This window comes from Nycticebus coucang, chromosome 14, assembly GCF_027406575.1.
Source record: "Nycticebus coucang isolate mNycCou1 chromosome 14, mNycCou1.pri, whole genome shotgun sequence".
In the NCBI taxonomy this organism is placed as follows: Eukaryota; Metazoa; Chordata; class Mammalia; order Primates; family Lorisidae; genus Nycticebus; species Nycticebus coucang.
Window position 1 is genome coordinate 33,967,197 of NC_069793.1, and position 23,207 is coordinate 33,990,403.

The window sequence follows — 23,207 nt, forward strand, 5'->3', positions numbered from 1 at the left end:
CAACAAAATTGAGACTCAACTCCATTTTAGTAATGTTACTATTTTTTCAACCTAAATGTTACTGTCTTAAAGAAGCCTTCTCTGATGCCCTGGACTAAGGCAGTAACTTCTGTACTTCCCTGGTGCTGCGTAATTGCAATCATCTATTGATGTAATGTTTCTGTGATGCTGCATTTCTCTCCAAACTTGAGCAAGGACTCAGCCTCAAATGCATTTGTGGTTGCACTATCCAAGCACAATGCCTGATCCATAGTTATTGCTCAAGAGAGGTTTCTGGAAAGAGTACATAAGAGAAAGCATTCCTGTTACTTAAGAAATTTAGAGATCAGTATGAAATTCAGTGCTAAGTATATCTTCAACACAGAAAAAACAATTTATAAGTGTGACTTTCAAAACCTCTTTTATAATGGTTTTAAGTGCTCTGGTTGAAAAAATCTATAAATTGGAATTACCACACATTAAATAGTGCCTTTGATTCTTTAGAATACAGTATTCCAATAAATATTTTCTCTTACTGCAGTTTCTTAACAGAATAGAGGGCATAGCAGAGGTGTCAGAAACTAATCGTGCTCACAGGATATTATTAGATAAGAAAAAAAGGCTCCTGTCTCTTCAGTTAATATTATTTTAGAAATACTTAATCCCCAGGCTGCTAAGCTAATTGTGGGGGAAAGGCTTATTATTAGTGAAGAGAACAAAACATATGTTCCAAGACTGGAAGAGATGATAGGAACTATATAAAGTCATGAATTCTATTTGATTAAATTACTGCTGAACCAAGTCGTGGATGTGAGGCTGGGGCCAGTGTGAAACTGTCATTCTCTCTTTGCCATCGGTAGAGTGAGTATCCTGGCTATTTAGAGCCTCAAGTTCCCATGTGAAGAGGTATTGTTCGAGACTATTACCTTAGGCATCTTTGCTTTTATGATATATTTAGTATTTTAGCCTATGCTCCTAGGTGGAATGATTTATGCATAGAAAGACAAGCCAATTTATTTGAAATCTGAAAGCCTATCATGAGCAACAAAATTTCTTGAGGCTTGTTTCCTCAGGGCGGCGAATAGCAGCACGTCAGCCGGCCACCATGTTCCCCACCAAGAGCCCTGGACAGCCGGTGGTGGTTGAAGGAGGCTGGACCAAGCAGACTCAAGAGGAAATTAAACTCATGGAACTTATATGTCATACAGAGGTATTTTCCTTAGGATTCTAGACATTAAAGACTTTGCCTCTTTTATAAGCATTTAAAAGTACAATACTGAGTTTTAAAATCATACTATTAATATATTCTCAGCATCTGAGCGGTTATGACCATGTAAGCATATGCCAAGCATTGAGTGGCATTTGAAGAGTAGCTGTCTAAAAGACAGCCAGCTCATATGAAAGTCTGTTTTGTTTGAGTGGAGACCAGAAATTATGACCTTAGCAAAGAGGAGAAAAAGGCCCAGTGGATAGGTACAAAGGTAATTGTAATAAGTGTAGTCGAGTTGAGCCTTATGGCTTTATTGGTCATTACTCCTAAGGGCATGTCTTAATATGTAAAAAGACCAAGGAGCAAAATACTAACTGCGATGGAGACATTCAGAAGTGAAAAATTTAAGAAGTGGTTTCAGTCCAATCGGTTCATCAGTCAGGATTGCCAGATATAAAAAGTCGAAATGGTAAAGGTCAGCTGTCGAGAGAAGACTAGGGAAAGAAACCAGGGGAAAACTTTTTGCTTTGAGTTTTCCATCAAAATGATATGTTTCTATTTAATAGAGTTTCTCAAATTTGAGGAATGCGTTCAGTCTCAATCTTAGACATGTTCCTGAGTCAACATTACTAGAAAAAAGAAATTGACATTGCCAGAAATATGCTTTCTTGCCAAGCTAAGAAGGATAAATCACTGACCAGGGAATGAATGCAAAGCATTGAACTAGGACATGCTTAAAGTAGGATGAAATGCAGCCTGGCAGGAATCTGGCAAGTATAAGAGTGGCTGCTGCATTTTAAAAGGCAGCAAGTAAGGACTCAAACAACATTCCATGTATACTCCCTTATGTGCTTCTTGGTTAAAGGAAACGATGTTGTGACTCTAATCAAAACTTCATTTGTTAGCTGCAGAGCAATTTCTCAGTCAGAGAAATGCCACTCAGAAATCCAGAAGCACATCTCCCTTCATTTCTTTACATTACAAGTAAAAGTTCAGTACTTTGCCAAAATGAGTGCTTCATTATTATTATTAGTCTAATGATTGTTATTGCCTTTTGGGTCTCATTGATGCCAGGACAACTTACTGAAGAGTCAGTAACAGGAGAGGCTAATGCAATTAATCATTGCTCACTAAAATTTTTTCAATACAGTTTAGTGGCAAGGTATTTCTGGCTTTTGTCACATGAGGTGTACATGCTAAACAGACGGTTCACTAAACATGACGTTCTCTGGGTATTTCTTAACAGGCATACCTTTCTGAAGTTCAAGAATGGCAATCCAAAAAGAATTCTCCAGTGGCGTCTGCAGTCAAACAGAGTAGACTGTATCAGCAACCCGACACAAAACGAGTATGGATTTACCTAAATGGTGGCCGACCTGAAGACGGCACTTATGCCTGGGGCAGAAGTATTGCAGAGGTAAATCTAGTATGAAAAGGGGGTTCAAATCCCAGCTCTGACATTTCTGCATTGTCGGGTCAGACAAATTACTTTCCTTCACTGAACCTCATTTTCTCATCCATAAAATGGGAATCATACTGTCCCCACAGGGTTGGTCTGATAATTAAATGAACTTAGATGTGTGAACATGTGAAGTCCAAGGCCGTCTAACATACGTAGGAATCTGAATACAATACTTGGCCAGCAAAGGACAATGCCAATTAAACCCATTCCAGCCAAAGACTAAAATCTAAATTTTAAAATAATTTCCTCATCTATTTAAAATCCAGTTCACAAAAGAGTGATTTTTTTCACCCATGATATGTCATACATTAGGAAAACAACAGTGCTCAGTAGACAAAGCCTGTCATATTCCTACTAGCACCATCTTAACATGAGCAGAATTCCTATTTCCCAAAGTTAAAACATTGACTAAGGAAAAGATGAATAGCCGTCAATTTATTGTTTGTAATTTAAGGTATTTAAAATTTGTACTCAGCCCTACTATGAAACTAATTTATGGCTTTCACATGAAAGCTATAACCCAGTTATAACCTAAGAATAGGGGGAAGGGGGAAAGGGAGGGGAGGGAGGAGAGGGAGGGAGGAGGTGGGCGGATAGAGGGTGATGGGTGGGATTACACCTGCGGTGCATCTTACAAGGGTACATGTGAAACTTAGTAAATGTAGAATGTAAATGGCTTAACACAATAACTAAGAAAATGCCAGGAAGGCTATGTTAACCAGTGTGCTAAAAATGTGTCAAACGGTCTATAAAACCAGTGTATGGTGCCCCATGATCACATTAATGTACATTAGCTATGATTTAATTAAAAATAAATAAATAAATAAAATTTTGATATTCTGTCCTAATATTTATTTATTTATTTTTTTTTTTTTTTGTGGAGACAGAGTCTCACTTTATGGCACTCGGTAGAGTGCCTTGGCCTCACACTGCTCACAGCAACCTCCAACTCCTGGGCTTAAGCGATTCTCTTGCCTCAGCCTCCCGAGTAGCTGGGACTACAGGCGCCCGCCACAACGCCCGGCTATTTTTTGGTTGCAATTTGGCCGGGGCTGGGTTTGAACCCACCACCCTCGGTATATGGGGCCGGCGCCTTACCGACTGAGCCACAGGTGCCGCCCTGTCCTAATCTTTAAATGAAAATTTGGGGCACATATTAAATAAATTCTGAGAGTCTTTTTTTAAGTCCCATCTGTTGCAGTCATATCTTAAATAGTAGATTTTATTTTATTTTGTGAAATTTTTCATGAATTTTTCTAGGAAAAGAGAAATTCACATAAAGGTAAGATGTTACTGAGGGGTGGTGGCAAGGTAAGATGAAATAGATGGCCTAGAGAAGTTCATGGAAGCTGGGGAGAGGACATGGAGTAGAAGGGGTGTCTCAGATGAGTTCTACCCCTAAAGATTTGTCCAGTTTCAAAGTGTACAGGAGACCACTTCTGTTTGATAAGGAGTTTTAATAAGAATGGTGAGAGCAATTGCATCTCAGAAATTGACAAAACATTTGCTATACTTGAGAAATGAAAGCTAAAAATGCAGAACATGTATTCTCAAAACTCGGAGTCCAAGGAAAGGACCTTTATACACCTGGGGCTAAGAATGAAAAGGAATTTTTTAAAAAGGAGTGAAAGCTTTTGCAGAAGAGAATTTCCTGGAAAAAGCACTGTAACAAAGTTGAAATGGTTTTTTCCCTGCTGGTTTCTTAAAAAATCACAGAGTTCATGTTGTAGATTCTAAGTCTCAGATGTGCTTACTTGCACTTACTATGGCAATTAGAACTGATAGAACAGTGAGAGAATATGAAATAATTAACAGGCAAAGTGTATGGCAGGGACAATGGGAAAAGACAGCCTATCAGATTCAGGATAGCAAAAACTTATAATAATTTTTACAAGGATTACATATATCAGTATCTATTCAGTGAATGACTTTGACTTATGTGACTTTCAGTATAGCATATCAAAGGCATTCCATAACTATTATTCTGCGATCATATAATTTTTATGAACTTTATATAAGACGGGCACCATGCTAGATGTTGCATAGTATTATTCTAATTCACGCCTGTGAAAATATTTTTAGAAACTAAATAGTGCTATATAAGTGACAGATTAACATGAATAGTAGTCATAGCAGCACAAGGAATAAAGTAACATATGGTCTGTGCTCTCATTAAATTAATATTTCAAATTGACAAAGCCTTTAAAAATATATGCAAGGTTTACTTGGCATGTGGAAATGGGCACTTCTCATATTGATGAAAGTACAAGTCTTTGGAGGAAAATTTGGCTGTAGAAATTATAAGTAAATGCGCTTCTAGAACTTTATCCCCAGGGTGTTTTCATAAGCTTATGCAAATATTGTTTGTTAAGAATATTTATCACAGGGGTATTTAAAACAGAGGTAGATTATAAATAATTTAGATATGGAATAGGTTAAATGAATTATAGCACATAGGATGGAATAATTCAATTCATAGCACCTTTTAGAAAGAATAACGATAAGAAAGATGTTTAAGATATACTAAATGAAAGAGGCATAATACAAACCATGTAGAATTAAAGGCCATGCACATGCAGGTATACATATAGAAGAAAGACTGGAAGGATTTTACTGTCATATATATTTTTGGAAATTCAAATTATGGTTGACCTTTATTTTTCTTTCTTGTGTGTTTTTCTGTATGTTTTATAATTTCTTACGACAAATGCAGATTTTCTTTGTAGGGAAATATATATGACAAGGAAGCTGCCATTTTTCTGAGAGAAGTACTGACAGAATGTGAGAAAGTTCAAATTAGTAGTGCAGGCAGGAAGTTCAACAGGAGCTCAGAGAAGGGGAACGCTGTGCCTGTCTGGGGTGAAGGACAAAGGGGTACAAAAGAATCAATCAGGAACTCTGATGGTGCCGGAGAAATAGGTAAGATTCAACATCTTAGGCAGAACAAATATTAACAAGGAGGAGGGGCACCGCACAGAAAGCTATGGGTGTTAGAATTCATAAAGCATATTAAATAGATGGTGCTCGGAGGCTGAAATAGGGAGAGATAGGAGTGACTGGAGAAAGTGTTTAAAAGTATATTGTAGACATACAGTACTATATGTATTAGTTTGCTCAGTCTGCCATAACTCAATACACAGGCTGGGTATTAATCAACAGAAACAACAGAATTTTTTTTTTTCCACAGTTCTGGAGGCTGGATGTCCAAGATTTAAAGTGCCAGCAGGATTGATTTCTAGCAAGGCCTCCCTTTCTGGTGTGCTGGTGGCTGCCTTCTCACTGTGTTCACTCATGGCCTTTCTTCTGTGTGTGTCAAGAGAGAAGGTCTCTGGTGTCTCTTCTCCTAAAGAAACCCTTCCTGCTGGAATAGGTCCCATCCTTATAACTTCATTTAACCTTAATTACCTCCTTAAAGGCCCTGTCTTTAAATACAATCACACGGGGGAGGGGGTTAGGGCCTCAACATGAATTTTGAAGTGACACGATTCAGTCCGTAACACTATCCTAGACTCAAACGTTTGAGTCACCACGTGTCTCTGAATAAGGAAACAGCATGGTGAAAACAGTGTTTTACAGAGATTGATGTGGCCTCTGTGTGAAGAAAGGAGACACTTGGGAGAATCTCTAAAAAGTTTTCTGCTTTCTGCACATTGTTTCCTTTTTTGCTATATATATAAAATTTCTAATCTTTTCCTTTTCCTTTTCCATGCTGTATATGTTTGTCTTTAGGGGCCTGCATGAGATTCTTTAGAAATGTATCCTTTCAGGCTGCTGGCTGTAAAGAATACCTCTGGAGAAAGGACTGTGTGTGAAACAAATAGGCAGCAGGAAGGGTAGGGTTCAGATTTCACTGGGGGACTCTGGCTAATGACACTCATTCCAAAGAAGCTCTGAGTCTCAATGGTTGGTACTTTCACTGGAAGAATGAGAAACAGAACACATTTCAAAGTGCTTCACTCTACCTTCTATAACGAAACCCCCGGATGGTATTTGAATCCCATCCAATGCAGACTTTCTCTCACCTGCTTTCACTGCTGTGGCTATTCTGGATGATTTAAGCACGTTCTTCCCACCCACTCTTTGAACATGGCTAGAGCTACTCTCATCTCCAACTGGTGTCGGCTCGTCAGTCATCAATGCACCAAGGCAGCTCTCTCTCCAGGGTTAGTGGCTCTTTCTTCAGGACCAATATCTTTCTCTGATTTATGATTGCCTGAGCCCCTCCTTATGTGTTCCTGAAGCGTTTGTCTTCTCCCATTCCTGCAACATCCCTCTGATTCTACAGACTCTCAAAGTCAGTGTGTTCTTTCTCAGCCCAGGAGCAATCCTGAACACATGAGCAGGAGCTGAAAGAATGAGAAGCAGGGCCTTTTGATTTGGATAAGCAAGTACCTCGTGCCGCAGGGAGCAATGCCATAGTTCTGTGATGCCCTTGTGCCCCACCCTGAGGAGGCCTGGTCTATGAACACTAAACTCACAAAGTAAATTGTGGGTGAGGAATTATTTATGGAACATTGTTCTTCTACCATGAACTTTTGTTATTGCATAAATTACAAACATTTGGTTTATATAACCCATTTTAAAGAGGATACTGGAGTAAATTTAGATAACATTTGGAAAATTAATAAATAAGAATATAAAGGTCATAAATTGACTAGATATTTTAGAACTTAGTTGTACTGAAAATGTCTGATTTTCAAATGCAGTTTTTAATGTTTTTGTAAATTCAATGACTTTGTCTCATTTAAATAGTCTTGGTAAAAACCAAGTGCAATAACTACTTTAACTCACATTTTGCCTTCCATGTATGTTTTTATTAAATTGTGTTTATTTTTCGTATTATAAATGGAAAACATAATCTTTATAGTATAGTGACATTTGAGTGGTAAAGTGAGTAAAAATATAGGAAATACCCCCTCGTAGATCTTTACAAACTACATAAGTTTCTCCGAGACACCTATGTCTATATATTTTCAAGATGGCTCCCATTGCTCTCAGCCCACACAGAAACTCAGATATAATCCCTTTGGTTGCCCTAAAGCAGAAGAACAAGATAGTGACTGTTGTGTACTGAACTGTGTTCCCCAAATTCATGTGTTGAAGACGTAAGCCCCAATGTGACTGCATTTGGAGATAGTGCTTTTAGGGGATAATTAAGGTTAAATGAGGTCATCAGGGTGGGAGTCTAATTTGATTGAATTGGTGGCCTTATAACAAAAGAGATATTTCTCTGTGCCGTGTGAGGACACAGAAGGTGTTCATCTACAAATCAGATGAGCTGGCACCCTGACCTTGGACTTCCCAGCCTCCACAACTGTGAGAAATCAATGTCTGTTGTTTAAGCAACTCAATCTGTGGCATTTGCAGCCCAAGTAAACTAAGATGGTGACCATTATTATGGAAAATTAAGAAAAATCACAAAACAAATCATATGGGATCTACTATTATTTTGTTTTTAAAAAATAATTGCTGTGAATTTTTTGATTTTTTAAATAAGATTTATTCCATTTTCTAATGAGAAAACAGTATATATTGTTTTAAAATTAGAATAGGATAAAAGCACCAAGTAGGAAAAGAAAATTCTATCACTTTCAAATAACCGGTTATTCTCATTTTAGTATATTTATTTCTATGGTTTCTAAATGATTATAATTTTTTTGCCATTGTGATCATAATATATCACATGGTATATACAGTTTTACAAGCTGTTCTGTTTACCTAACAAGCTATTGTGACTTTTTCTCTATATAATTTAATATTCTTGAGAAAAGATTATTTTCTTTTTTTTTTTTTTTTATTAAATCATAGCTGTGTACATTGATATGATCATGGGGCATCATTCACTAGCTTCACAGACCGTTTACCAAGTTTCACATATACCATTGTAAGATGCACCGCTGGTGTAATCTCACCAATCCCCTTCCCTCTACCCCCCTCCCCCCTCCCTCCCCTCCCCCCTATTCTTAGGTTGTAACTGGGTTATAACTTTCACGTGAAAATCCTAAATTAGTCTCATAGTAGGGCTGAGTACATTGGGTACTTTCTCTTCCATTCTTGAGATATTTTACTAAGAAGAATATGTTCCAGCTCCATCCATGTAAACATGAAAGAGGTAAAGTCTCCATCTTTCTTTAAGGCTGAATAATATTCCATGGTGTACATATACCACAATTTATTAATCCATTCGTGGATCGATGAGCACCTGGGCTTCTTACATGACTTAGCAATTATGAATTGGGCTGAAATAAACATTATGGTACAAATATCTTTGTTATGATGTGATTTTTGGTCTTCTGGGTATATGCCCAGTAGAGGAATTACAGGATTGAATGGCAGATCTATTTTTAGATCTCTAAGTGTTCTCCATATCTCTTTCCAAAAGGAATGTATTAATTTGTATTCCCACCAGCAGTGCAAAAGTGTTCCCTTTTCTCCACATCCACGCCAACGTCTCTGGTCTTGGGATTTTGTGATATAGGCTAGTCTCACTGGAGTTAGATGGTATCTCAAAGTAGTTTTGATTTGCATTTCTCTGATGATTAAAAATGATGAGCATTTTTTCATATGTCTGAAGGCCGCACGCCTGTCTTCTTCAGAGAAGTTTCTCTTCAAATCCCTTGCCCAGCCTGTGATAGGATCCCTTGTTCTATTCTTGCTAATGCGTTTGAGTTCTCTGTGGATTCTGGTTATTAAACCTTTGTCGGAGACATAACCTGCAAATATCTTCTCCCATTCTGAGGGCTGTTTGCTTGCTTTACTTACTGTGTTCTTGGCTGTGCAGAAGCTTTTCAGTTTGATCAAGTCCCAATAGTGTATTTTTGAAGCTGCTTCAATTGCCCAGGGGGTCCTCCTCATAAAATACTCGCCCATCTTGATTTCTTCAGGGGTTTTCCCTGCACTCTCCTCTAGTATTTTTATAGTTTCATGTCTTAAGTTTAAATCTTTGATCCAGTGAGAGTCTATCTTAGTTAATGGTGAAAGGTGTGGGTCCACTTTCAGTCTTCTACAGGTTGCCAGCCAGTTCACCCAGCACCATTTGTTAAATAGGGAATCTTTTCCCAACTGAATGTTTTTAATTGGCTTGTCAAAGATTAAATAATGGTAAGTAGCTGGATTCATCTCTTGATTCTCTATTCTATTCCAGACACCTACCTCTCTGTTTTTGTGCCAATACCATGCTGTTTTGATCACTATTGATTTGTAGTATAGTCTGAGGTCTGGTAGCGTAATTTCTCCTGCTTTGTTTTTATTTCTGAGTAATGTCTTGGCTATTCGAGTTTTTTTCTGATTCCATATAAAACGAAGTATTGTTTTTTCCAGATCTTTAAAGTATGACAGTGGAGCTTTAATAGGGATTGCATTGAAATTATATATTGCTTTGGGTAGTATAGACATTTTAACTATGTTGATTCTTCCCAGCCATGAGCATGGTATGTTTTTCCATTTGTTAATATTTTCAGCTATTTCTTTTCTTAGAGTTTCATAGTTCTCTTTATAGAGATCTTTCACGTCCTTTGTTAGATAAATTCCCAAATATTTCATCTTCTTTGGCACTACTGTGTATGGGATAGAGTCCTTAACTGTTTTTTCAACTTGACTGTTGTTGGTATATATAAAGGCTACCGATTTATGAATGTTGATTTTGTAACCTGAGACGCTGCTGTATTCCTTGATCACTTCTAAGAGTTTTGTAGTAGAGTCCCTAGTGTTTTCCAGATATACTATCATATCATCCGCGAAGAGTGAAAGTTTGATCTCTTCTGACCCTATATGGATACCCTTGATTGCCTTTTCTTCCCTAATTGCAGTGGCTAAAACTTCCATTACAATGTTAAAAAGCAATGGAGACAATGGGCAGCCTTGTCTGGTTCCTGATCTGAGTGGAAATGATTCCAATTTAACTCCATTCAATATGATATTGGCTGTGGGTTTGCTGTAGATGGTCTCTATCAGTTTAAGAAATGTCCCTTCTATACCGATTTTCTTAAGTGTTCTGATCATGAAGGGATGCTGGATATTATCAAAAGCTTTCTCTGCATCGATTGAGAGAATCATATGGTCTTTGTTTTTTAATTTGTTTATGTGCCTTATTACATTTATAGATTTACGTATATTGAACCAGCCTTGAGATCCTGGGATAAAACCAACTTGGTCATGATGTATAATTTGTTTGATGTGTTGCTGGATTCTGTTTGTTAGGATCTTGTTGAATATTTTTGCATCTATATTCATTAGTGATATCGGTCTATAATTTTCTTTTCTTGTTGGGTCTTTCCCTGGTTTGGGGATCAGGGTGATGTTTGCTTCATAGAACGTGTTGGGTAGTCTTCCTTCTTTTTCTACCTTTTGGAACAGGTTAAATAATATAGGTACTAATTCCTCTTTAAAGGTTTGGTAGAATTCAGATGTGAAACCATCTGGTCCTGGGCTTTTCTTTTTAGGGAGGTTTTGTATGTTTGATTCTATTTCCGAACTTGATATGGGCCTGTTCAACATTTCCACTTGATTCTGGCTAAGTCTTGGAAGGTGACGTGCTTCCAAGTATCGGTCAATTTCCTTCAGATTTTCATATTTCTGAGAATAAAGTTTCTTGTAATATTCATTAAGGATTTTTTGGATTTCTGATGAGTCTGTTGTTATTTCGTCTTTGTTGTTTCTGATTGATGAGATTAGAGATTTTACTCTTTTTTTCCTGATTAGGTTGGCCAGAGGTTTATCTATTTTATTGACCTTTTCAAAAAACCAACTTTTTGATTTATTGATCTGCTGTATTATTCTTTTGTTTTCAATTTCATTTAATTCTGCTCTAATTTTGGTTATTTCTTTTCTTCTACTGGGTTTGGGGTTGGAATGTTCTTCCTTTTCCAGTTGCTTGAGATGTCCCATTAAGTTGTTAACTTCCTCTCTTTCCATTCTCTTGAGGAAGGCTTGCAGTGCTATAAATTTCCCTCTTAGAACTGCCTTTGCGGTGTCCCAGAGGTTCTGATAGTTTGTGTCTTCATTGTCGTTTTGTTCCAAAAAATTGGCGATTTCTTTCTTAATCTCATTTCTGACCTAGCTATCATTCAGCATAAGGTTATTTAACTTCCATGTTTTTGTATGAGAATGCAGATTCCTGTTGTTACTCAGCTCAAGTTTTATTCCATGGTGGTCCGAGAAGATGCATGGAATAATTTCTATTCCTTTAAATTTACTGAGATTAGACTTGTGACCTAAGATGTGATCGATTTTGGAGTAAGTTCATGGGCTGATGAGAAGTATGTGTATTCAGTTTTGTTGGGATGAAATGTTCTGTAGATGTCTGCTAAATCCAAATGTTGGATGGTTAGGTTTAAATCTAAGATTTCTTTGCTCAGCTTCTTGTTAGAGGATCCATCCAACACTGCCAAAGGAGTGTTGAAATCTCCGACGATTATGGAGCTGTAGGAAATCAAGTTGCTCATGTCTGTTAGAGTTTCTCTTATAAATTGAGGTGCATTCTGGTTGGGTGCATAGATATTAATAATTGAGATCTCATCATAGTGAGTATTACCCTTAACAAATATGAAGTGACTGTTCTTGTCCTTCCTTACTTTTGTTGGTTTAAAGCCTATTGTATCTGCAAATAAAATTGCAACACCTGCTTTTTTCTGATTACCATTTGCCTGAAATATGGACGACCATCCTTTCACCCTGAGTCTATATTTATCTTTTAGGTTAAGATGTGACTCTTGTGTGCAACAGATATCTGGCCTGAGTTTTTGTATCCAGTCAGCTAACCTATGCCTCTTTAGAGGACAGTTTAAGCTGTTCACATTAATGGAGAATATTTATAAGTCTGGTGAAGTTTTGGGTATCGAGTTTTTCAAAAGTCCAGTGGCCATTTTTAATCCTTTCGCCCCAGTGTGGAAATTGGAGTTTGATCTGAAGTTTCTGAGTAAGTTTACTTTTGTGGTATAGGATTGGGTTGGTCATTATGGAGGATAGGTCTGAGAATATCCTGAAGAGCTGGTTTGGTTATGGCAAATTTCTTCAACATATGAATGTCATTAAAGTATTTACTTTCTCCATCATAAATGAAACTCAGTTTAGCTGGATACAAGATCCAGGGTTGAAAGTTATTTTGCTTTAGGAGATTAAAAGTCGGTGACCACCCTCTTCTGGCTTGAAAAGTTTCAGCAGAGAGATCTGCAGTCATTCTAATATTCTTGCCTTTGAAGGTAATGGTTTTCTTTCTCCTGGCAGCTTTGAGGATTTTCTACTTCATATTAACTTTAATGAAGTTAATTATGATATGCCTTGGGGATGTCTTATTGGGGTTGAGTCGTGCTGGGGTTCTGAAGCTGTCCGCTATCTGAATTTCAGAATCTCTAGGCATGTCTGGAAAATTCTCTTTCATAATTTCATGCAGAAGGGCCTCTGTGCCCAGCAAGGCCACTTCATCTGTTTCTGGAACTCCTATGATTCGGATATTCGCCTTCTTCGAATTATCCCAGAGCTCTCTGAGTGAGTGATCCGTTTTTGCTCTCCATTTCTCTTCCTCTTTGAGAGTTTGGGAGTGTTGAAAGGCTTTATCTTCGATGTCAGAAATCCTTTCTTCTGCTTGCTCCATTCTGTTACTGAGGGATTCTACTGTATTTTTCATATCTTTGAGGGCTGCAAATTCTTGCTACAGTGTGTCTAAGTCTTTGGGGGTTTTGTCTTTAAATTCGTTAAATTCTTGAGACAACTTTTGAATTTCTCCTCGAATTCCTAATTCCACTTTGTTAATCTTGTCTGCAATCCAAATTCTGAATTCGATTTCTGACATCTCAGCCAGTTGTTTATGAATGGGATCTTCAATTGCATCTGCCATATCTTTCCTTTGGGGGGTTGATCTATTCTGGTTATTCATGTTACCAGAGTTTTTCCGCTGATTCCACCCATGGTTGTTTTACTCCCTCTGATTTTTTCCCCTGGGGCTTTGTCGAGGGCCCGTACAGTGTTGTGGCCTGAGAAACTGGGGCCCTGTCTGGTGTGGTGGGGCTAAATGGTTCTGCCTTGTTTTCAGCTGGTTTCTGTTCCACCCTAGTGAAACAGATACTTTGGATTGAAGTCTCAGCTGTGGAGAAATACCAGCAATTAAGTCACCCCGCCCCCCACCGGCAAAGAATTGGAAAAGAAAAATCAAACCTTCCTACCACCGTGCACCTAGGGCACCACCTGATTTGTCCTCAGGTGATTGGTTCAGTTCAAAAATGTCCAAATCAATTGTCTTAGTCTGCACCTGTCTTGGGTGAGAGAGTTTAAGAGGTCTCTGGGAACTGGATCACAGGGGTCTGGTGACTACTCTGGTGTGGCTTGCTCCAGTGCTGTGTGGAGTCAGGAGAAGCCACCCAGCCTATAAATCAGTCTGGGAAGGTTGCTGCCTCCTTCCCCACCTTGCACCACTTCACACCCAGTCACTGATAGCCCTGTAGTTGGCTGACCCAGTTGCCTGTAGTGAATCGGTACTCCAGGAGTTTGTACCTGCGTGAATCACAAGGAAGTCTGCCAGGCTGCTGCACTCTGCCTCTCTCCAGTAGGAGGAGGTGAGGCCTGACAACCTCGGGCGCTAGATGAAGGTTGAGGGGTTTTCACTCAGGTCCAGTCTCACCCCTGACTAATGTTACTGACAGAACAGAACAGAACAGCTCTGCGTTTCCCCTGCAGAAGAGAAGCTGAATTGAGTTCCAAATCAGCTTGTCTTTGCTCTTGTATTGTCTATAGGCTGATGATCCCCTGAGGGCCAGGTGCATTTTAGGTTTAGTAAAGTGGACCTCTGGGTCAGCCCTGCCCTGGGAGTTTCCCTGGTTTGCAAGTTTATGTTGCCTCAGGCAAACTCAGAGTCTCTGGTTGCCCAGGGAGACAGGGGGTGTGGCTTCGGAATATTCTGTAGTGAGCCGTATTGCTAGCAAAAGAGGGCTGCTGCCTTATGGCTCAGGGAACCGTTGCTCCGGTGTAGCTCCCCTCCGCCAATCATCCTCTCTCCGCTCGTACCCCAGAGTCTGCACCGACAGGCTGCAGCCCAGCACTGTCTACACCCCTCGAGCAATCGCCCAAGAGTCTGGACCCCTGGGGGACAGGCCTCCAGACCTTGGAGTGAGAGCAGAGGGGAGTGCAGGGAGCGCTGGAAGCCTGGGGTTGTGGGCAGAGAACACACACAGCTTTACACAGTTTTATGCCTGGCCGTATTATCACCAAAAGACGGCTGTCGCACTGTGCCTCAGGGAACTGCCACTCTGGTGCAGTCCCCTCTCCGCCAACCAACCGGGACTGGCCTCCAGACCCCAGTGTGAGCGAAGGAGAGCGCCGGGAGCTCAGAATTCCAGGTAGAGACCATATACAGTTTATACAGTTTTATGCCTGGCAGGAGGACGCCATGGCACCCTAGTAGGGGAGGTAGGTCCAGTTTTTAGAGGGTCTCTCCCCTGGAGTGTAGTGGGAGGACCTTTGAACTCTGCCCAGTTGTTTGTGGGGCACTCTGAGCCGTTCTCATGGGGGAGGGGACTCCCGTCCGCTTGGTGATGGATTTTGTACTTTTTGTTTGTATCCTTGTGGTCGCAGCTCGCCTCAGCGGGGTTGACGTGCATTCTACAACCTTCTCTCTTAGTGCAGCTCAAATCCACCAGGTTACTTGCTGAATTTTTGTCCTTTAACTCTCCTTCTGAAGGGGAGCCTCTGTGGTAAGCTGGCTTCAGTCAGCCATCTTGTCTCCTCCCCCAAAACATTATTTTCAATGGCATTATAATCTTCCAAGAATGTATAATATTATTTACTCATTCAGCTTTCTATTATTGGCCAGTTAGGTTGTTTTTAATTTTTTGCTATTATGAGGAATGCTATAAACAACATATTGATATTTAAATCTATATTGATTTTCTGGTTATTTTCTTCCAAAATATTCCTAGAAGGATTGATAAGTCAAATTACATAAATACGCTTGAGAAGTTTGGTAATTATCACGAGATTTTATTCTAGAAATATTTCAGGAGTTTTTGCTCTCACAAGCAGTGAATGAGAGTTCTCACCCTCCTGTTATGTACATCAAGGTACCAACAACACTTATTGTAGTAATTTAGAAACGTATTTACAAGTTTGACAGAAGAAAAATGTTATACACGTTTTGATTTATGTGCCTTCAATTACTTGTGGAGATGATTTTGATTTGTTCTGTTACCCTTTATTAATTATCTCTAAATTCCTTGTTAAGTCCTTTGCTATTTTGCTATTAGATACATATTTCATATTGATAATATTTTCTTTAAAAAAAAGCACTAACTTTCTCAGAGTTATTGTATCAAATTTCTAGTCTGACACTGTTTGTGGCATTTTTTAATGCAGTCTTTTTTTTTTTCTTTTTTTGGTCCTTCAATAAAATTTTATATTTTTAAATATGGGTCTCACATTTTTAAATAATTATTGTATCTAGTTGTTTTTGTTGCTGGGATAGATTTTCCCCTGGTACATTTTCTAAATGCCTGTTTTTTGGTGAACAGAAAAAGTATTGATTTTTTTACATCAATTTTGTATTTGATCACTTTATTGAGTGCTTTTATTTTTATTATTAATTTCTCATTTGATTCATTTAAGTTTTCTAAGAATAAAATCATATTTAGCTCACATGATAATGATTTTGCCTACTTCTTTTAGAAGAACAATTTCTCTTATTCTGATTTTATGTTTTATTGCATTGGTTATAATCACAAATATAAATATTCTTAACAGGGAAAAAGAAGGAAACAGAATATTTGGCCTCCACGAATGATGAAAAGGAATGATTTTATTTTTCTTTTCCTTGCCCACCTCCCTTTTTAGTTACATTTTCATTTTTATTTCATTTTTTCTCTACAATGACTTATTTTTAAAAATTTAATTCATTTGTTTTCTGATCATTTTTGTAGCAGTTGTATCATGTTCTGGTTATCCTTAATGCTTAATATTAGTTATTTTATATTATGTCTTTTGCATAGTTAAAAAATTTGATCCTGGGCGATGCCTGTGGCTCAGAGGGGTAGGGCACTGGCCCCATATACCAGAGATGGAGGGTTCAAACCCGGCCCTGGCAAAAAAGTGCAAAAAAAAAAAAAAAAAATTTTTTTTTTGATCCTTTTTTTTTTTTTTTCATCAGAAAGGGGGGTCTCATTATGTTGCCCAGGTGGTGCTGAATTCTTGGCTTCAAGTGATCTTCCTGTCTCAGCCTCCTAAAGTGCTAAAATTATAGGCATGAGCCACACACTCAGCCTGAGCCACTGCCACTGGCCCATTTCTTAATCTGAAATACATGTGGGTGATACGTCTTCAGAGTTTTATATTCAGGAGGATGTAAGTTGTTTCTTTTAATCATAAATAATAGCATGGCTGATTATAGAATTACTATGTTAAAATCTTTTTCTCTAAAAAGTTCATAGATTTTGCTCCATTTTCAGAAATGGAGTATTCAGAAAACAAAGTTCAAATATAACTGTATTGTCCCCCTGTGTTTGAAATCTATACTTTTCACCCTGTTATACATATTTAAATGTTAGTGGTTTTTTTCCATGAACTTTGCCTTATCCTAGGTTAGCCTATTCTATTTGAAGACAAAACTCTTTCTTTGGGACAGGAAAGTTTTCTTTTCTCTCTCTCTCTCTCTTTTTTTTTTAAGTCTCTTCTCTTTCTTTTCTAAGAGTTTTATTGTTTCAGCTCTAACACTTAGGTCTCTGATCCATTAATATTTAATTTTTTATAATGTGTAAGGTAAGGATCTAACTTCATTCTTTTGCATGTAGATATTCAGTTCCCAAAACAATTTGTTGAAAAGACTGTCCTTTTCCTATTGGATGGTTGTGGTATGCTTGTAGAAAATATTTTTTTGAAAGTTTGCTTCTATTTTGAAATAATTTTATGCTTATGTTTACTTTATTCTGGATTCTTCTCCAGTAACACCTGTACTGTGTAGGTTTAATATCTGATGTCTTGGCGTTCCAGATATTTAACTTTTCTCTCTTGTAAGTTTTATCTCCTATCCTTTATCTATGTCCTGTGAAATTGTCTCAATCTAGTTCTCCCCAGTACTGCTTTGATTTTCTCTAATGGAGTCTTTTACTTTCTTACTTCTTCTCTCCTTCTCATGCAGCTCTCTTCATCCTAACTTGAAACTTATTTCTTCTCTTACTAGCTGTGCAATCTTGGTAATGATATATAATCTCTCTGTTCTCTATTTTTCTTATCAATAAAAGGAGGATAATTATTTCTATAGGATGAAATTAGATTGTCCTTGAAAATTTTTAGGAAAAGTCCCTAGAATGTAGAAATGTGTCAGTACCTTTTAGTTCTATTATTGTTATCAGCAAAATCATCTTTCTTATATCCCAGCAGTACTTTTTTCCTTGAAGTGGTTGTTATCTTATTTCTCTGTGTGTGTATATTTATGGAAGTCATATTTTATTGAATCTGGGGGAACACAACACAGATACTCTCTTAATACGTACTCCTGCTGTAAATCTTTTTCAAAATCTTCACCTTAAGTACAATCTACCCTTTTTTATGTTGTAGAATATTTTCATGAAGCCTCATGTTGTTACTATAGTTGATTTTTCTATTTATGCTTCCTTATATAAGGAGGGAGAGATCATTTGGTAATAGGATAGGTTAAAGCTCTTTGGTCACCCTTAGTGTCTACGTGGCAAGCATCAGAATTCTTCCTTGATCTTTTTTGTGAGGATAGATTAGCATGCGCAGTGTCAAATGGCTGCTGATTAGTGCTTCTTAGCAGGAGGAGTGTGGCTGCATTTAAGATTTCTTCTACTGCTCTTCTCTACACTAAGGAGGGCAAGATATTCTTGGATAATTTCAACTATTATTCAATTCAATTCATTTGTCCTTTACTCAAAATGATGGGTGAAAATCTATACTCTTTGAGTTGCACTGACCCATCATTCTTATCTGATTCATTTTCTAGATGTGGAGTGTTAACCATGTGCCCCGTCTACTCCTGCTAAATGGTGCACTGTTGTCAGATGTAGCCCTAAATAGATCTATTAACAGCAGTATTAATGGGTGACATGGGGGACTGTTATGGAACTGTCTCCTACATTTTGGGGGAACAGGCTGCTGGTTCTTTCTCTGATAGGTGAAATTCTTCCAGGCAAATGTGTAGAAACCTCTCACTTTCTTCCCTATTGCTTTTGTTATTTTGTCTTAAATCCTTATTCACATTTTAACAGAATTGCCCTCAGGGGTCTGGCAGCATGTTGACTAATCTTTCTAGTACTGTTGACACTTTGTACATATGTTTTTATGAATATTTCAAGGAAAATTTAGAGAAGTTGAATAAGGCTCCTCGGGATAGTTTTAAAATTTATCAAGAAGAAAAAAGTCTTTATAACCATAGAACCATATAGCCAAAGAGTTCTTAGGCTAAAACTCTCATTTTATAGTTGAAGAGATTCTCGTAATAAAGTTGCCTGACTTGTCTGAGGTCACACAGAGTCTGAGTCTGTTCACGTTTCGTCATTCTAGTTTCTTGGTCATTAGAAAAACAATTGTTTTTGCTATTCTGAGAGGCCTGGGTTCTCAATCTAGGGTATGTCATATTTAGGGATGTTCTAAACAGGGAGACGCCTTCTCACATGGAAAACTACAGAAGAATGAGGAACATTCCACTGAAGACTGCCCAAGTTCCTTATTGTTTAAGGGCTTTAAGGAATGTTTGTCAGGATTCCCATCCCTTCTGTGCCTGTTTCTAACAATTGTAGGTGAGTGAGTACTCAGTGAGGATAACAGCGCTTTTAAAAGAGTTGGTTCTTTAATACTTAATTACATTGTGACGTTCCATATTCTTATGTGGCTGTCTCCTTGTGCTTCAGCTGTTGGATAACTGCTCCTCTCGTCTCAAAATGGCCCACCCAGCCAGAGCACTGTACACCCCAGATGGAGAGCCCATTCAGTCCTGGGATGACATAGAGCAAGGCACGGTCGTCTGTGCGTCCATGGGGCATGGCTTTATAGCCCAAAAAGGTATGGGTGACAGCTTCTTTTTCCATCACATTTTTTAATAATTAAAGCATTTTTTTCTTCAAAGAGCTTATATCCCATCATGATGATTTTTAACGATTATTAAATTACTATTATAATTAACATCTTCTACGCTGGAACCTTTTTGTTAACATTCTTTGCTCTATCAAATTTCACTTAGTCTCGAACCTTATCTAGGGGGGATGTATTTACAGAAATATTCACTCATTTGAAGCTATGTCCTTTGTATGACCCCTGAGGAAAGTGAGGCTCCACTGATTAGTTTTAGTTTAGTTTTTCTTTAGGAGAGTCTGCTTTAGTTTTTCTTTAGGAGCTGATTTTACTATTGCCATGTTATTTGGGGGATTTTTTGAATTATTTTGAAGTAATTTATCTAGAAATAATTATTTAGTAAAAATCTAAATATTCAAAATGTTTTTTAAAAAGATAGAAATGCTACAATATGTATATACCCATTAAGGGATATTTAATTTATTAATTATTCTACTCAAGATATTTCTGTGACCTACTTGCTTAAGTATGTAGTAAGAAAATAAGACAGCCTGGGAGTTTCAAAACTAAACGTTCTATAATATTTTATGTTCTATAACATCAAGAACATTTAGTATATGGAAGTTAGTCATCAAAGAGTTACATGAGTTTTTGATAAATGAATATGATTTGTCAAAACAAATGAGATGCAATTGGAATGGTTTCTTTCACACAAACTGCCAACAAATCAAGAGTGCTTTATGACATTCTCCATAAAATCTGAATGCTGTTCTTACTGCTGTGCTTTCTATCTTTTCAGTGGGTTCAGGTTTTATACCACTTCCAGGTTAGATTCCAATTCAGTAGGTACAAAGAACCTGGAAGGCAGCCTTCTCTAGCATCTTCTGTTCTCTAGAAATCCAAGGAAAATTAACACATATCTGATGTGAGAAGCAAGTCAAGGGTATAAAGAAGGTCCAGGATGGGAGCCAAGGATTTCTGAGGAATCTTCAAGTTTATAATCACTATGGCTTTTAATTATTTTCTATAAATACCTTGATTTACCTCTCAATATTTTTTTTTAACAGACTTAAAGTACCTGTTGCAGGTCAGAGCAAATTATGCCAGAGTCCGAAGGCAGCAGGGCCCTGAAGCCACAGACATTGTGGTGACGCCATCCACAAAACTGCGATCTCTGGTACATCTCCACAATTAACTCCTATCAGAATCCTCAGATTTTGTGCTGTGTTTCGCTGGTATAGATATATGTACATATGCTTGTGCTTGTTGTGACATGTTGATTATTTATTCCTTTTATTTTCATGCTGTTTTTTTTAAAGGTGGTTACCTTTTCCATAAAGTGGAATCTGTTCCTGGAATGTCAACAAAACTAGACAAAATACTTCCAGTGAAATAATTATATTTCAGTGTATTTTCTTCCAGGAGGAAAATGGAAACTACTATACATAGAAAAAATGGAAACTATTGTATATATATATAAAATATTTCATAGGACAGTAAACTTTTTGACCACTTAACACTAAATTTGCCCCAACTGACATTTTCTGGCTTAACCACCATATCTTTTAAACCTTCATCTTAAAATCCTACATTTACAAATGTGAGAATTCTTGTGAAGTCTTCACTGTTGTATGTGAATACACCTGAAGCGAAAATTGGTAATTTCACACAACGCTGTATTGGGCATCAGGAGACATAAGGCAAAAAGTCTTAACTGAACTGGCTGGTGGCCACCTAATGCCACATAAATCTGCCTTTCCTCCTTTGGTTTCCCTTCAGTTTCACTCATAGGAGCAGAGCAGGACCCTCAGTGGGATACAGTTAGATGTTCATGAGAGTGAAGACGAGTAATTCCTGATATATGATCAGACATCAAAAATAGTAGACTAAGCCCTTAGTGCCAAAAACTTCTGGAAAGGATCTATGATTATGAAAAATCATGTAAGAATTATTTTTTAAAATGGGTTAAGGGAGAGCCATCCTTAGCGTCTTAGGCATCAATCCTACAGCAAGGGGAGAATTTACCTGCTGATTTCTTCCCCAGAAGAATAAAGAATCATTTTCAAAACATCTCAGTAACAAATCAGAGTTTGGTTTCTGCTTCTGGCGGAAAAATTCCAGAGATCCGCTCTTCCTCCCTCTCTTCCTCTGAAAGCCACTCACTGCTCTGGCTGAATGTAAATTGCAGCCTGGCTAGGTGTGTGCAGAAGGGCTCAGCTGGGCCGACTCCTCAATCTTCCACTTCAGTGTGACACAGGAAGGCAGTATATCATTTCTACTGAAGGAGGCTCTTGGTAATCACTGCGAAAGGCCTGGTATTTACTCCCAGTCTGAAAATCAGGATGGCTGCATGAATAAATTCCTTCTGCCTCCAAGACCACTAAAAGCAAAGCACATTGAGATGAAATTTCACATGTTACATCAATAGCAGTTTGCCCTTTGACAGCCAGTTTCTCTATGTGTAATAGCGATACTGGAGATGTGAAGGTATTCCAAAGTAGCTTTGTGCCACACAGGAGGAAAAGATTGTGTGTGACTTCCATTTTACTTTTTTTTCTTTAACAAGAAAGTCAAAACAAGAAGGATTAAAGAGCTTGGTGCCAGTTGGAAAGTGAGCCAACAATACTACTATTACCAGTTGGGCCTCTCTGTAGAAGGACTTAATGGCAATCCCTTTTTTTTTTTTTTTCCAAAATTTCTTGAAAACAGAGGCATTTATCTAGGTGCAAAAGCATGTATCATTTTACTGCCAAGAAAAAGTTGATTTTTTATGAAAATGGCATAATTTCACCCTGGATCAAATGTGCAAATTCTTGTAAAGTCTTCACTGTTGTATGTGAATATGCCTGAAGCGAAAATTGGTAATATCACACAACGCTGTATCAAGCATCAGGAGACATAAGGCAAAAGTCTTAAGTGAACTTTTCTATTACCAGTAAATGGGATTTTAGATGTAATGTAACAGTCATCAACACATCACATTTTACCAGAAAGGCAATGGCACTTACTTAGCGAACAACAGGCTTGTTCAGGGTATCTCAGTAGTTCATAGTCATTTTAACTTAGACTAAGAACAGGCCTGCTCTTTCCTTATTATTGACCCTCCTCTTTGACTGGCTGAAAGGTGGACTGGGGAGCAGTTTCTCCACCTTTTGCCAAGACTATAGGATAAACCATTGTGATTCTGTGCAGCTATCCTAGGCCTTTAATAAACCAAGTAATTTCCTTTGGGGGCATGTTTATCAAATTTGAATCAGCCTCATATATGTAAGTCAGATTTCAATATTTTTCTATTGACTGAAAACCATTTATTATTAAGTACTAAAGCACCTAGCCCCAAGTCCATGGCCTTCTCCAGAAATTTATTTCCTGCTGGTTCACAAACATCCTTGAGGCGATCCAGATGTTAATCAACAATGCACTGGTGTGGGTGATTGTCCTCAGGAGGCCTGGATTTTTCTGCCCACCTCCAGCTCTTTTTTCCTGAGTAAGTGTTAGGGTGATATTGTGTGTTTCTAAGCAAGGTAACTAAAAGCGATATGCCTGAAA

General features: G+C 37.9%; 1 protein-coding gene across 1 annotated transcript in view; it reads left to right on the forward strand.

Moving 5' to 3' along the window:
• The window catches only part of DCDC1 (doublecortin domain containing 1), a 520,443-nt gene extending 499,590 nt beyond the window's left edge, over nt 1-20,853 (forward strand). Inside the window, 4 exon segments of the mRNA XM_053562883.1 lie at nt 1,053-1,189; nt 2,436-2,606; nt 19,499-19,649; nt 20,726-20,853. Coding sequence (XP_053418858.1) covers nt 1,053-1,189; nt 2,436-2,606; nt 19,499-19,649; nt 20,726-20,853 — 587 coding nt within the window.
• The last annotated feature ends 2,354 nt before the right edge of the window (nt 20,854-23,207 follow it).